Consider the following 14,809-nt stretch of genomic DNA (forward strand, 5'->3'; position numbering starts at 1 on the left):
TACCTTACCACCCTTTATATACAAAAAAGTGTCACAAGTGCTATCACCAATCATTGCAACACTCTTTAACAAATCCATTGAATCCTCCACCTTCCCTACAGTACTCAAAATAACAAGGGTCACCCCGATCCACAAAGGAGGAGACCAAACAGAGTTGAATAACTATAGGCCAATATCCAACTTACACCCTCTCTCAAAAATCTTCGAAAAATTAATTCATAAACGAATCTACTCCTACCTTATCTCCCAAAACATACTCAACCCCTGCCAATTTGGATTCAGGCCTAATAAAAATACTAATGATGCTATTATACACATGCTAGAACATATATACACTGCAATAGAGAAAAAAGAAGTCCCACTGGGGATCTTCATTGACTTACGTAAAGCTTTTGATACAGTTGACCATGACTTGCTCCACGTAAAATTATCACACTATGGTATAAGAGGGCACTCCCTCAACTACCTCAAGTCATACCTCAGCAACAGAAGCCAATATGTGTACGCAAATGGGGCAAACTCTTCTGCACAACCAATTACAGTTGGTGTCCCACAGGGAAGTGTCCTTGGCCCTCTTCTCTTTCTCCTATACATAAATGACCTACCAAATGCTTCTCAATTACTCAAACCCACACTATTTGCTGATGACACAACATACGTCTTCTCCCACCCGAGCCCAGTCACGCTAGCCAATACTGTAAATACCGAATTACAGAAAATATCTACCTGGATGAGTACTAACAAACTTACACTAAACATTGACAAAACCTACTTCATTCAGTTTGGTAACAGAGCTACAGATGTCCCTCTTAACATAATGATAAACGGATCACCTATCACAAAGCTAACAGAGGGAAAATTCTTAGGAATCCACCTTGATAATAGACTCAAATTTCATACACATATACAACAAATTTCTAAGAAAATTTCCAAGACTGTAGGCATACTATCGAAGATACGGTACTATGCTCCACAGTCAGCCCTCCTGGCCCTATATCACTCTCTTATTTACCCCTATCTCACCTATGGAATTTGTGCATGGGGCTCAACAACAAGTAACCATCTCAGACCACTAATTACCCAACAAAAGGCTGCAGTTAGAATGATAACAAATTCTCACTACAGGCAGCACACTCCACCAATATTCAATACACTCAACCTACTCACCATACAAAACATCCATACTTATTACTGCACCTATTACATACATAGAACACTCAACTCTGATATTAACCCTCCCCTCAAACATCTCCTTGCCAACCTCAACAGAACACATGACCATAACACAAGGCACAGATCACTCTTTGATATTCCTCGTGTCCATCTCACGCTATGCAAAAACTCAATGCACATAAAAGGCCCTAAAATCTGGAATTCATTACCTGTTAATATAAAAGAAACACTACCTGTTTATAAATTCAAGTCTCTTCTCAAAGATCACTTACTCACCCAAAACCAAATAAATACTGAATAACTGAACCTTATAAATTGTATATCTTAAATGTTTCTCACAATTATATCACATAAGTGTTAAACCTAAAACCCAATCTAACTTTATTATTTTTTAAATTCACTACCTAACAGAATACTCCATTCTACTGAATTTACAACAATGCATGCAACCATATGACCTGTCTTTGTAATACTCACTTGTGCTTTATAGTAATCAGTTTACATTAATGTTTTTCACTGATTTCATCATTGCTTAGTTAATCTTAAGTTAATTTTAAGCCAGCCCGTAATGCTATGCATAGTATAAGTGGCTTTGGCATGCTGCTCTTATCTGTATTTTTTTTGTACCTCTGTAAGTGTGCTCAAATTATAAATAAATAAATAAATAAATAAATAAATAAAGAGTGTACAGAGATCCTTTACTGCACGTATAAGTTCTGTCAAGCACCTTAACTACTGGGAACGCTTGGAAGCACTTGACTTGTACTTGTTGGAACGCAGGAGGGAGAGATATATCATAATCTACACTTGGAAAATCTTGGAAGGAATGGTCCCAAATCTGCACACAGAAATCACTCCCTACGAAAGTAAAAGACTGGGCAGGCGATGCAAAATGCCCCCAATAAAAAGTAGGGGCGCCATTGGTACACTAAGGGAAAACACCATAAGTGTCCGGGGCCCAAGACTGTTCAACAGTCTCCCATCAAGCATTAGGGGAATTGCCAATAAACCCCTGACTGCCTTCAAGAGAGAGCTGGACAGATACCTAAAGTCAGTGCCGGATCAGCCGGGCTGTGGCTCGTACGTTGGACTGCATGCAGCCAGCAGTAACAGCCTAGTTGATCAGGCCCTGATCCATTGGGAGGCCTGGCCATGGACTGGGCCGCAGGGGCGTTGATCCCCGGAATAACCTCCAGGTAACCTCCAGGAAAAGTAAAACGTTGATCTATGTTTGGAGTGCTAGCAGTACTAAGGTAGATCTACGTTTGGACATTTAAAGGGTTAAACAACTATAAGGCCTTTTCCCTAATTAAGATGAAATTAAATGGTGCACCTTTCTTTTGTTTTTAGTTCAATCCACTCAAGCAATAATTTTGCATTTTATTTACTTGTTGTGATCTACATGTCATTCTTTTCATGAGATGACATCCTGGGTTATTCGTTGCACAAGCTCGTATATTTACCTGATTCTTTTTAATTGTTAGAACTGACACTTCTTTAAAGCCATAGGCTCTTGCTATATCCACCATATGTGAACCACTCTTAAGCTTGTCTAATACATACATTGGTACCTTGAGTTTCAAACTTAATTCGTTCCAGAAGGCTGTTCGAGTGCCGATTCCAAACGAATTTGTTCCGATGAGGAATAATGTAAATTAGATTAGTCCATTTCAGACCCCAAAAATACACTTACAAAAGCACTCACAAAAATACACTTACATAATTGTTCTAGTTGGAAGTTGTTTGAAACTCAAGGTACCACTGTAATTTGATTTTCTTTGTAACTCCAAGACATAAATGCTTAACCCTTTTCTTGCCACTTTCAGCAACACTTGTATGCCTACTAGGTGCCATGATTACTTGGCAGATACAAGATATGGCACTTAAAAGATCAAAAAACTATTCACAGACACAGCTAACTCCTAGATACATATGAAAGGAAGGCTGGGACAGGTTTGGCAGGGGATAGTGGTAAGTCTTCCCCAGGGATACAGTGGTCTCACCCACAGCAAGGCAGTGGCCTGAGCTAGGGAAATATCTTGCAGGTGACACTCCAGATTTTTCCTCCCTCCCACAAACTGAACTGTGTTAATTTTACGAAGTGTTGTGTAAAATTATGCCCCAATTTTTCAATAGTGTAATAACCAAAATGTGGTAAATAAATCTGTGTAATATAATGGTTTACTGTACTATGCTGCTACTTCTGTTTTCAATGCACTGGCCGTATCCCACCAAGGCGGGGTGACCCAAAATGGAAAATGAAAGTTTCTCTTTTTATATTTAGTAATATATACAGGAGAAGGGGTTACTAGCCCCTTGCTCCTGGCATTTTGGTGGCCTCTGACAACATGCATGGCTTACGGAGGAAGAATTCTGTTCCACGTCCCAATGGAGATAAGTGGAAATAAACAAGAACAAGAACTAGTAAGAAAAATAGAAGAAAATCCAGATGGGTGTGTATATATATATGCTCGTACATGCATGTGTAGTGTGACCTAAATGTAAGTAGAAGTAGCAAGACATACCTGAAATCTTGCATGTTTATGAGACAGAGAAAAGAGACCAGCAATCCTACCATCATATAAAACAATTACAGGCTTTTGTTTTACACTCACTTGGCAGGAGGGTAGTACCTCCCTGGGTGGTTGCTGTCTACCAACCTACTACCCAGGGTACTATGCTACTAAAGATTATTAATATAAAATTTTAGGAAATATGGCAGTAAAACCAAGTATTGTCTCGGGAGTCACACAGAGTAGCTTTGGGAGGCATGTGCAGCTCGAGAGCTGCAGTTTGCCCATGTCTGGTATATCATATGTAATACAGCATGTGGTATGTCAAGTATAGGGTACAGTATAGGAAATACACAGTACAGTGTTTTTTTTAGATACTATTTGCATTTTTCTTACATTACATTTATTTCTAAAATTTAACAGCCTTCTTATTTTTGTTTAATATGTGATCATATTAAAAGCTAATAATGTGTATATTTTTGTTGTTAAGGTCATCGTGGGGATCTAATCCCTGGATCAGAGGAGCGTACAGTTTCCGCTCCATGAAGACAGAGGCCATGGGTGTTAAGGCTGCAGACTTGGCACAACCTCTCCTTGACTCAAATAATGTTCCTGTAAGTCATTAGCAGTGTCGGAAAACTGAGCATAGAAAAAAAAATGTGTGTGAAGCATTAGCTCATGCTTAAAGGCAGATAGCACACGCATTACACAAATAACCCACACATAGGAGAGAGAAGCTTATAACGATGTTTCAGTCCAACTTGGACCCTTTACAAGTCACACCAACACAACAAGGTGAGGAAGCCAGTATATATAGGAGAAGGGGGACAGGAACAGAACAAAGTGAGAAAGAAAGATGGAAGTGGAAAAGTAGTGGTAGAAGTAATACTAGTAGTAGAAGTAGTAGTGGTAGTATTAAGTAGGGGGAGTAGTGGTAGTGGCACAAGAGACAGAAAGGGGAGTGAAGTGAGGCAATATTAGTAGTAGTAATGTAGTAGAAGTGGAGTAAGTCTTAGGACATGACAAAGGAGCACTGCAGGAGAGCTAATGGCCCTTGAGGGTGGGACCAGAAACATGGGAGAGGGGGGGTAGAACTGAAGGACAGAACACACCTGAGCAGAAGAAAGGAAGACAAAGAAAAATGAGAAAGGAGAAGAGATAGGGAGAGGAAGAGAAGAGAAGATCATGTTAAGTCACGAGTGTTCTGAAGTTTGGAGCATTTGACAATGTAAGGTGAAATGAAGGCATCTACAGAGACAAAGTCAGGATTAAGATTCATACAAGGAAAGTTGTGTATAAGGGATGATTCAACAAGATGACGACTGTGAAGGCTAAAAGTAAGGTAGACAGTTTGAGCAGAGGACCAGTCAGTAGGATGACTGTGATCTCTAACATGACAGAATAGAGCATTATTGGTGTCAGCAATTCTAACTTCTTTTGTGCTCATTAACCCTTTAACTGTCATGGCGTTAATCTACGCTTCTTTGCTAGTGCTCCAAATATTTTGAAAAAAAAAAAATAATGAAAGTAATTTTCTGTGAGTAATAAGACAATTTTTTTTTTCTTCATCAAGTCGGCCGTCTCCCACCAAGGCAGGGTGACCCAAGAAAGAAAGAAAATCCCCAAAAAGAAAATACTTTCATCATCATTCAACACTTTCACCTCACTCACACATAATCACTGTTTTTGCAGAGGTGCTCAGAACACAACAGTTTAGAAGCATATACGTATAAAGATACACAACATATCCCTCCAAACTGCTAATATCCCGAACCCCTCCTTTAGAGTGCAGACATTGTACAGTAGACCCCTGGTTCACGTTATTAATCCGTTCCTAAGAGCTCATAGTAAACCAAAATTATCGGAAAGCGAATCAATTTTCCCCATAAGAAATAATAGAAATCAAATTAATCCATGCAAGACACCCAAAAGTATGAAAAAAGAAAACTTTTACCACATGAAATATTAAGTTTAATGCAACAGAATAATTACAATAACAATAATAACAATAGAATAATCACAATAGAATAATTGACACTTACCTTTATTGAAGATCTGGTGATGATTGATGGGATGGGAGGAGGGGAGAGTGTCGAAGTTTTTAATGTTTAGAAGGGGAATCCCCTTCCATTAGGACTTGAGGTAGCAAGTCATTTTCCGGGGTTACTTCCCTTCTTCTTTTAATGCCACTAGGACCAGCTTGAGAGTCACTGGACTTCTGTTGCACAACATACCTGTCCATAGAGGCCTGTACCTCTCGTTCCGTTATGACTTTCCTAAAGTGGTTCACAACATTGTCATTGTAATAGTCACCAGCACGGCTTGCAATAGCTGTGTGAGGGTGATTTTCATCAAAAAAGGTTTGCACTTCAAGCCACTTTGCACACATTTCCTTAATCTTTGAAGTAGGCAACTTCGTCAATTTCTCTATCCCCTCCTCCGAAGCAGTTTCCTCAGATCTGGCCTCTTGCTGTTGAAGATGATCTAGCAGCTCATCAGTGGTTAGTTTGTCATTGTCCTCCTCCACCAACTCTTCCACATCCTCCCCACTAACCTCCAACTCCAAGGACTTTCCCAATGATACAATGGATTCCTCAACTGGCATAGGATTTCCAGGGTTAGCCTCAAACCTTTCAAAATACCTTTTGTCTACACATTCTGGCCACAGTTTCTTCCAAGCAGAGTTCAAGGTCCTCTTAGTCACTCCCTCCCAAGCCTTACCTATAAGGTTTACACAATTGAGGATATTAAAGTGATCCTTCCAAAACTCCTTTAGAGTCAATAGAGTATCTGTGATCACTTCAAAGCACCTTTCAAATATAGCTTTTGTGTACAGTTTCTTGAAGTTGGAAATGACCTGCTGGTCCATGGGCTGCAGGAGAGGAGTGGTATTAGGAGGCAACAACTTGACCTTAATGAAGCTCATGTCCCCACAAAGTCGCTCTGCCAAGTCTGTAGGATGACCAGGGGCATTGTCTAACACCAGGAGGCACTTAAGGTCTAATTTCTTTTCAATTAAGTAATTTTTCACATTAAGGGCAAATGCATGGTGTAATCAGTCATAGAAAAAGTCCCTAGTGACCCATGCCTTAGTGTTTGCCCTCCACAGCACACACAAATTAGCCTTGAGGATATTCTTTTGCCTGAATGCTCTGGGAGTTTCTGAGTGATACACCAATAAAGGCTTCACTTTTTAATCACCACTAGCATTGGCACACATCAGAGGAGTAAGCCTGTCTTTCATAGGCTTATGTCTTGGGAGTGCCTTTTCCTCCTGAATAATGTAAGTCCTGCTTGGCAATTTCTTCTAAAACAGGCCTGTTTCATCACAATTAAACACTTGTTCAGGTTTCAATCCTTCAGCCTCTATGTACTCCTTGAATTCATGCACATATTTTTCAGCTGCTTTTTGGTTTGAACTGGCAGCCTCACCATGCCTAATCACAATATGTATGCCACTACGATTCTTAAATCTTTCAAACCAACCTTTGCTGGCCTTAAATTCACTCACATCACCACTAGTTGCAGGCATTTTTTTAATTAAATCCTCATGCAACTGCCTAGCCTTTTCACATATGATCGCTTGAGAGATGCTATCTCCTGCTATCTGTTTTTCATTTATCCACACCAATAACAGTCTCTCAACATTTTCTAACACTTGCAATTGCTGTTTTGTAATCACAGTTGCACCTTTTGCAAGAACAGCTTCCTTGATTGCCATTTTCCTGCTCACTATAGTAGAGATGGTTGATTGGGATTTACTATACAACTTGGCTAGGTCCGACACACGCACTCCACTTTCATACTTTGTAATTATCTCTTTCTTCATTTCAATAGTCATTAGCACCATTGGTCTCGATGGGTTGGCACTAGAAGCTTTCTTGGGGCCCTTGGTGACTTATTTTGCAGAAACAAGCACCAAAAACAGTGATAATATGGATAATATGGAATGTACCGAATGTATTCTTAGATGCGCGCACACTGGCTGGCTTGTAAACACTGGCACACACGGGGCAATTCAGGCCACACGTGGACACATCTCGTACGAATCGTATCGCTTGCCAGGTTTTGTAACGGGAGCTGACGCAAATTTTCTGTGATATAATGCTTCGGATACCGGATTTATCGGATACCAATGACTTCGTGAGCCGGCGGTCCACTGTACTTCCCATTTCCAGGACTCAAGTCCTGCTATATAAAAATAACCAGTTTCCCTGAATCCCTTCACTAAATATTACCCTGCTCACACTCCAACAGATCGTCAGGTCCCAAATACCATTCGTCTCCATTCACTCCTATCGAACACGCTCATGCACGCCTGCTGGAAGTCCAAGCTCCTCGCCCACAAAACCTCCCTTACCCCTTCCTTCCAACCTTTTTGAGGACGACCCCGACCCCGCCTTCCTTCTCCTACAGATTTACATGCTCTCCATGTCATTCTACTTTGATCCATTCTCTCTAAATGACCAAAGCACCTCAACAACCCCTCTTCAGCCCTCTGACTAATACTTTTATTAACTCCACACCTTCTCCTAATTTCCACACTCCGAATTTTCTGCATAATATTTACACCACACATTGCCCTTAGACAGGACATCTCCACTGCCTCCAACCGCCTCCTCGCTGCTGCATTCACAACCCAAGCTTCACACCTATATAAGAGTGTTGGTACTATTATACTTTCATACATTCCCTTCTTTCCCTCCATAGATAACGTTTTTTGACTCCACATATACCTCAGTGCACCACTCACCTTTTTTCCTTCATCAATTCTATGATTAACCTCATCCTTCATAAATGAATCCGCCGACACGTCAACTCCTAAATATCTGAAAACATTCACTTCTTCCATACTCCTCCTCCCCAATTTGATATCCAATTTTTCTTTATCTAAACCATTTGATACCCTCATCACCTTAGTCTTTTCTATGTTCACTTTCAACTTTCTACCTTTACACACACTCCCAAACTCATCCACTAACCTTTGCAATTTTTCTTTAGAATCTCCCATAAGCACAGCATCATCAGCAAAAAGTAACTGTATCAATTCCCATTTTGTATTTGATTCCCATAATTTAATCCCACCCCTCTCCCGAACACCCTAGCATTTACTTCTTTTACAACCCCATCTATAAATATATTAAACAACCATGGTGAGATTACACATCCCTGTCTAAGACCTACTTTTACCGGAAAGTATTCTCCCTCTCTTCTACACACCCTAACCTGAGCCTCACTATCCTCATAAAAACTCTTTACAGCATTTAGTAACTTACCACCTATTCCATATACTTGCAACATCTGCCACATTGCTCCCCTATCCACTCTATCATATGCCTTTTCTAAATCCATAAATGCAATAAAAACTTCCCTACCTTTATCTAAATACTGTTCACATATATGCTTCAATGTAAACACTTGATCTACACATCCCCTACCCACTCTGAAACCTCCTTGCTCATCCGCAATCCTACATTTTGTCTTACCTCTAATTCTTTCATTTATGACCCTACCGTACACTTTTCCTGGAATACTCGGTAAACTTGTTCCTCTATAATTTTTACAATCTCTTTTGTCCCCCTTCCCTTTATATAAAGGGACTTTTTCATGCTCTCTGCCAATCCCTAGGTACCTTTTCCTTTTTCATACATTTATTAAACAATAGTACCAACCACTTAAACACTATATCCCCCCCTGCTTTTAACATTTCTGTCATGATCCCATCAGCTCCAGCTGCTTTACCCCCTTTCATTCTACGTAATGCCTCACGTACCTCCCCCACACTTACATTCTGCTCTTCTTCACTCCTAAAAGATGGTATACCTCCCTGCCCAGTGCATGAAATTACCGCCTCCCTTTCTTCGTCAACATTTAAAAGTTCCTCAAAATATTCTCGCCATCTACCTAATACCTCCCTCTCCCCATCTACTAACTCCCCTACTCTGTTTTTAACTGACAAATCCATACTTTCCCTAGGCTTTCTTAACTTGTTTAACTCGCTCCAATTTTTTTTTCTTGTTTTCATTAAAATTTCTTGACAGTGCCTCTCCCACTCTATCATCTGCTCTCCTTTTGCACTCTCTCACCACTCTCTTCACCTTTCTTTTACTCTCCATATACTCTACTCTTCTTATAACACTTCTGCTTTGTAAAAACCTCTCATAAGCTAACTTTTTCTCTTTTATCACACCCTTTACTTCATCATTCCACCAATCGCTCCTCTTTCCTCCTGCCCCCACCCTCCTTTAACCACAAACTTCTGCCCCAGATTCTAATACTGCGTTTTTAAAACTATTCCAATCCTCTTCAACCCCCCCCACTACTCATCTTTGCACTATCCCACCTTTCTGCCAATAGTCGCTTATATCTCGCCCGAACTTCCTCCTCCCTTAGTTTATACACGTCCACTTCCCTCCTACTTGTTGTTGCCACCTTCCTCTTGTCCCATCTACCTCTTACTCTAACTGTAGCTACAACTAAATAATGATCTGATATATCAGTTGCCCCTCTATAAACATGTACATCCTGGAGCCTACCCATCAACCTTTTATCCACCAATACATAATCTAACAAACTACTTTCATTACATGCTACGTCATACCTTGTATATTTATTTATCCTCTTTTTCATAAAATATGTTTTACAGTGGAACCTCAAATATCGAACTTCGGTCCAGAAGGCTGTTCGAGTGCCTATACCGAATGAATTTATTCCCATCAGGAATAATGTAAATTAGATTAGTCCATTTCAGACCCTCAAAAATACACTTATAAAAGCATTTACAAAAATAAACTTACATAATTGGTTGTGTTGGGAGCAGTTCGATTTTTGAGGTTCCACTGTATTACCAAATCTCTTTTTACATATTGCTCAATTAAAGGCTCCCCATTTACATTTACCCCTGGCACCCCAAATTTACTACTACTCCCTCCACAACATTTTTACCCACTTTAGCATTGAAATCCCCAACCACAAGTACTCTCACACTTGGTTCAAAACTCCCCACACATTCGCTCAACATTTCCCAAAACCTCTCTCTCTCCTCTACACTTCTTTCTTCTCCAGGTGCATATACACTTACTCTAACCCACTTTTCACATCCAACTTTTATTTTACTCCACATAATCCTTGAATTAATACATTTATAGTCCCTCTTTCCCTGCCACATCTTATCCTTCAACATTATTACTACTCCTTCTTTAGCTCTAACTCTATTGGAAATCCCTGACCTAATCCCATTTATTTCTCTCCACTGAAACTCTCCCACCCCCTTCAGCTTTGTTTCACTTAAAGCCAGGATATTCAGCTTATTCATAACATCCACAATCATCTCTTTCTTATCATTTGCACAACATCCATGCACATTCAGAGTTCCCACTTTGACAATTTTCTTCCTCTTATTGTTTTTAGTAATCTTTACAGGAAAAGGGGTTACTATCCCATTGTTCCCGGCATTTTAGTTGACTTTTACAACACGCATGGCTTACGGAGGAAAGATTCTTATTCCACTTCCCCATGGATATAAAAGGAAAAGTAATAAGACCAAGAACTATTTAGATAAAATCAAAGAAAACTCAGATGAGTGTGTATAAATAAACCTAAGTGTAAGTAGAAGTAGTAAGACATACCTGTAATCTTGCATATTTATGAGACAGACAAAAGACACCAGGAATCCTACCATCATGTAAAACAATTACAGGCTTTCGTTTTACACTCACTTGGAAGGACGGTAGTACCTCCCTGGGTGGTTGCTGTCCACCAACCTACTACCTACAAATTAATACCAGTACTTATTGAGATATAAAACTGTGAAGTGGGTGCCGGATGCTCACCTGACGGCAACATGGAGTCCTGCTGCTTGCAGAAGTGTTGCCAACATACCTTTTTTTCTCATTTTTTAATTTATGTAGTTATTATGTTCTGATAATTACAATTTGTAGTAGTACTTGTGATTTTATAGCCAATTTTTGTTCTGACACAAATATTAGGTATGGAAATAGTAATTGAGCAATCACAAATACACTGACAGGTGAACATGTTCATCTGTCTTGGTTACATACTATTGTCTAGAAATATGTATTTTTATTTTTTTATTAACACTTTGGCCATTTCCCATCAATGCAGGGTGGCCCAAAAAAGAAAAACTTTCATCATCATTCACTCCATCACTGTCTTGGCAGAGGCTTGCTCACATTACAATTATAAAACTACAATGTTAACACCCCTCCTTCAGTGTGCAGGCACTGTACTTCCGACCTCCATGACTCAAGTCCAGCCTGCTGGTTTCCCTGAATCTCTTCATAAATGTTACCTTTGTCACATTCCATCAGCACATCAATCCCTAAAGCCATTTGTCTCCACTCCTATCTAACATGCTCAGGCATGCTTGCTGGAAGTCCAAGCCCCTCACACACAAAACCTTCTTTACCCTCTCCCTCCAACCTTTCCTAGGCTGACCCCTACCTTGCCTTCCTTCCACTACAAATTTATACGCTCTCCAAGTTTCTGATGTGTGATAATTGGAGAAATCATTGGATTTCATAAGGCAGGCCATCAAACAAAATGAATGGTAGAAGTTAGCAATGTATGGTTGCTGCAGTTTTATGGGAACAGTGTTTATGACATGCATACACCAAAAGTACATCCAGGGAAACCTAAATAAACATCTCCCACTACTATTAGTTGTAACAGTGTACCTAGAATTAGTTTTTTATCATTTTCCCAAATCTTTCACTCAGTGTGGTGCAAGGTTTTTATGCATAACAGTGCTCCTTGCCACACCATGAAATCTGTTGTTCAATGGCATTGTGAGTGTGAAGAGCCATTCTTTGATGACTGGCCAGGAAACTCCCCAGACTTAAACTCCGTTGAGAACCTCAGCTGAGACAGAGAGAGATACTAGGAAAGGGATATCAACCCACTCCCATAGTTTCAGGCTGCCATCTGCGCATTGTGGGGAAATTTACCCCATAAAACCCTGAATGATGTGTTAATCACTTCCTCGATGGTTGAAAGATGCCCTTCAGCACAAAGGATAACCCGTTTTGTGGCCCTGATTTTAGAGGGGACCAGCATACTTTATTGATGAGGACTGTGCTTCCACTAGTGGAAGATGTCTTCTGATGCTCACCTCACCACTTCTTCCACTGAATGGACCAAACTTCTTTCACAAAAGGGGAAGGGTAATATCGCTGTTGATCTATGTGAGTGACATTGAGGCTAATGTTGCTCATGTAGATCTACTTCATAACGATAGTGCCCTCAAATATACTGTGATTGGTAAATTTTGGCATAGACGTGGGAGAATAAGTCTGGGCAGTGGGTATGCACGGTATAAAATAAAATCATGCATTATGCAGTGCATGATGTAAACATCTAAACTCTGCTTTTGTGTCTGAGTTAAAATAGTGACTTTTGGGCATTTTCAATTATTGTTTTTATAGTTTTATTGCCTGTTTATTGGTGTCATTTGATAGACTGAAAAACTTGCTTTGAAATGGAGGTGTTTTTGGTCGGTCTCCAACTAACAGTGGTCTAAAACAGGCCTCAGAGTGGCAGAAATATTTGATTTTTGGCAATTTTTTTTTTTTTTTTGAATAGAAAGGTCTTCCTCATACCCAGACTATTTTATGGATTTTTCCTAAATCTGCTTCAATTATTTGGATAGTCTAAACTATTGGCAATCATATTTTGGCATGTGCTATTAATTGCAAAATGGAGCAAAACTTTGATTTTTGTGATGAACTCAAAATGGAGAGCAAGTGTTGCATAGGAAAGACCTCAGGACATGATTAATGAACAGAGGAAAGCTTGCTTTAGTGACTGGAATGCATAGACTGTTTGTTTTGGACTGTTAAATTACTGACCTCTTGGCATTTTAAAGGGTTGTTCTGATAGCTGAATGGGCAGTTTCTTGTACTCGGTTGATAGCACACTAACAAGGAATTGAGTCAGTTTAACCCTTTCAGGGTCGGTCCCATATATGTACGGCTTGGTAGCCAATGTCGGTCCCGTATTTATACGCTAAAATTCTAGTGCCTTCAAATCTGGTGGAAGAAAGCTCGTAGGCATACATATGAAAGAATGGGTCTGCGTGGTCAGTGTGCGCAGTATAAAAAAATCCTGCAGCACACAGTGCATAATGAGAAAGAAAAATTCTGACTGTGTTTTTGGTTTAACCCTTTGACTGTTTCGGTTGTATATATACGTCTTACGAGCCACCATGTTTGACATATATACTATACTCAAAATTTCTAGCGGCTTTAAATCAAGCAGGAGAAAACTGGTAGGCTCACATGTGAGAGAATGGGTCTGTGTGGTCAGTGTGCACCATATAAAAAATCCTGCAGCACGCAGTGCACAATGAGAAAAAAAAAAACTCCGACTGTGTTTTTGGATTAAAATGCCGAGTTTGAGGTGTATTTTGGTATAGTTTTTATGATTATGTTCTCGTTTTCTTGGTCTCATTTGATAGAATGGAAAACGTTTTATAGAAATACAGGTGATTTTAATTGGTTTTACTATGAAAAGAACCTTGAAATGGAGCTCAAAGTAGGGAAATGTTTGATTTTTGCCGATGTTCAAGAGTAAACAAATGATGTCATTGTCCAATAATTGTCCAACTAGCCATTCTAATATGCCGTCATGAATGGGTTAATGTTATTTATACAATTATTACAATACTACAGTAGTCTGCATAACAGTAAATCTTCTATTTTTTGTTTGAATAAAAATTCAAAATAGAAAGCAAGAGTAATATCAGAGGGGCCTGGAGACGTGACTGATAAACAAAGAAAATATTATTTTAGAGCCAAGAATGTCTGCATTGTTCATTCTGGAACCTGTTTTGAAATTGTCATATTTTTTAATTTGCCGGAAATTGGCCTAATTGCCAAATTCGGACCACTTTATTGGGTAGTTGAAATCAGTAAATGGGCAGTTTCTTGTACTCAATTGATAGAACAAATGGAGTTCTAAAGAAATAGTTATGAGTTTGGTCGACTGGAACAATGCAATTAGCTGAAAATAGGGCTCAAAGTGGGCGAAATTGCCGATTCGTAAATATCGCCGAGGTTGCTAACTTTGCTAGAGCGTAATTCCATAAGTTTTCCATCAAATTTTGT

General features: G+C 39.5%; 1 protein-coding gene across 4 annotated transcripts in view; it reads left to right on the forward strand.

Moving 5' to 3' along the window:
• The window catches only part of LOC128689246 (peroxisomal N(1)-acetyl-spermine/spermidine oxidase-like), a 504,316-nt gene that overhangs the window by 181,723 nt on the left and 307,784 nt on the right, over positions 1-14,809 (forward strand). For all 4 annotated transcript variants that reach the window (XM_070086437.1, XM_070086436.1, XM_070086438.1 and 1 more), the window contains exon 9: positions 4,177-4,300. In XM_070086437.1, coding sequence (XP_069942538.1) covers positions 4,177-4,300 — 124 coding nt within the window. The remainder of the gene's footprint in view (positions 1-4,176; positions 4,301-14,809) is intronic.

This window comes from Cherax quadricarinatus, chromosome 18, assembly GCF_038502225.1.
Source record: "Cherax quadricarinatus isolate ZL_2023a chromosome 18, ASM3850222v1, whole genome shotgun sequence".
Taxonomy (NCBI): Eukaryota; Metazoa; Arthropoda; class Malacostraca; order Decapoda; family Parastacidae; genus Cherax; species Cherax quadricarinatus.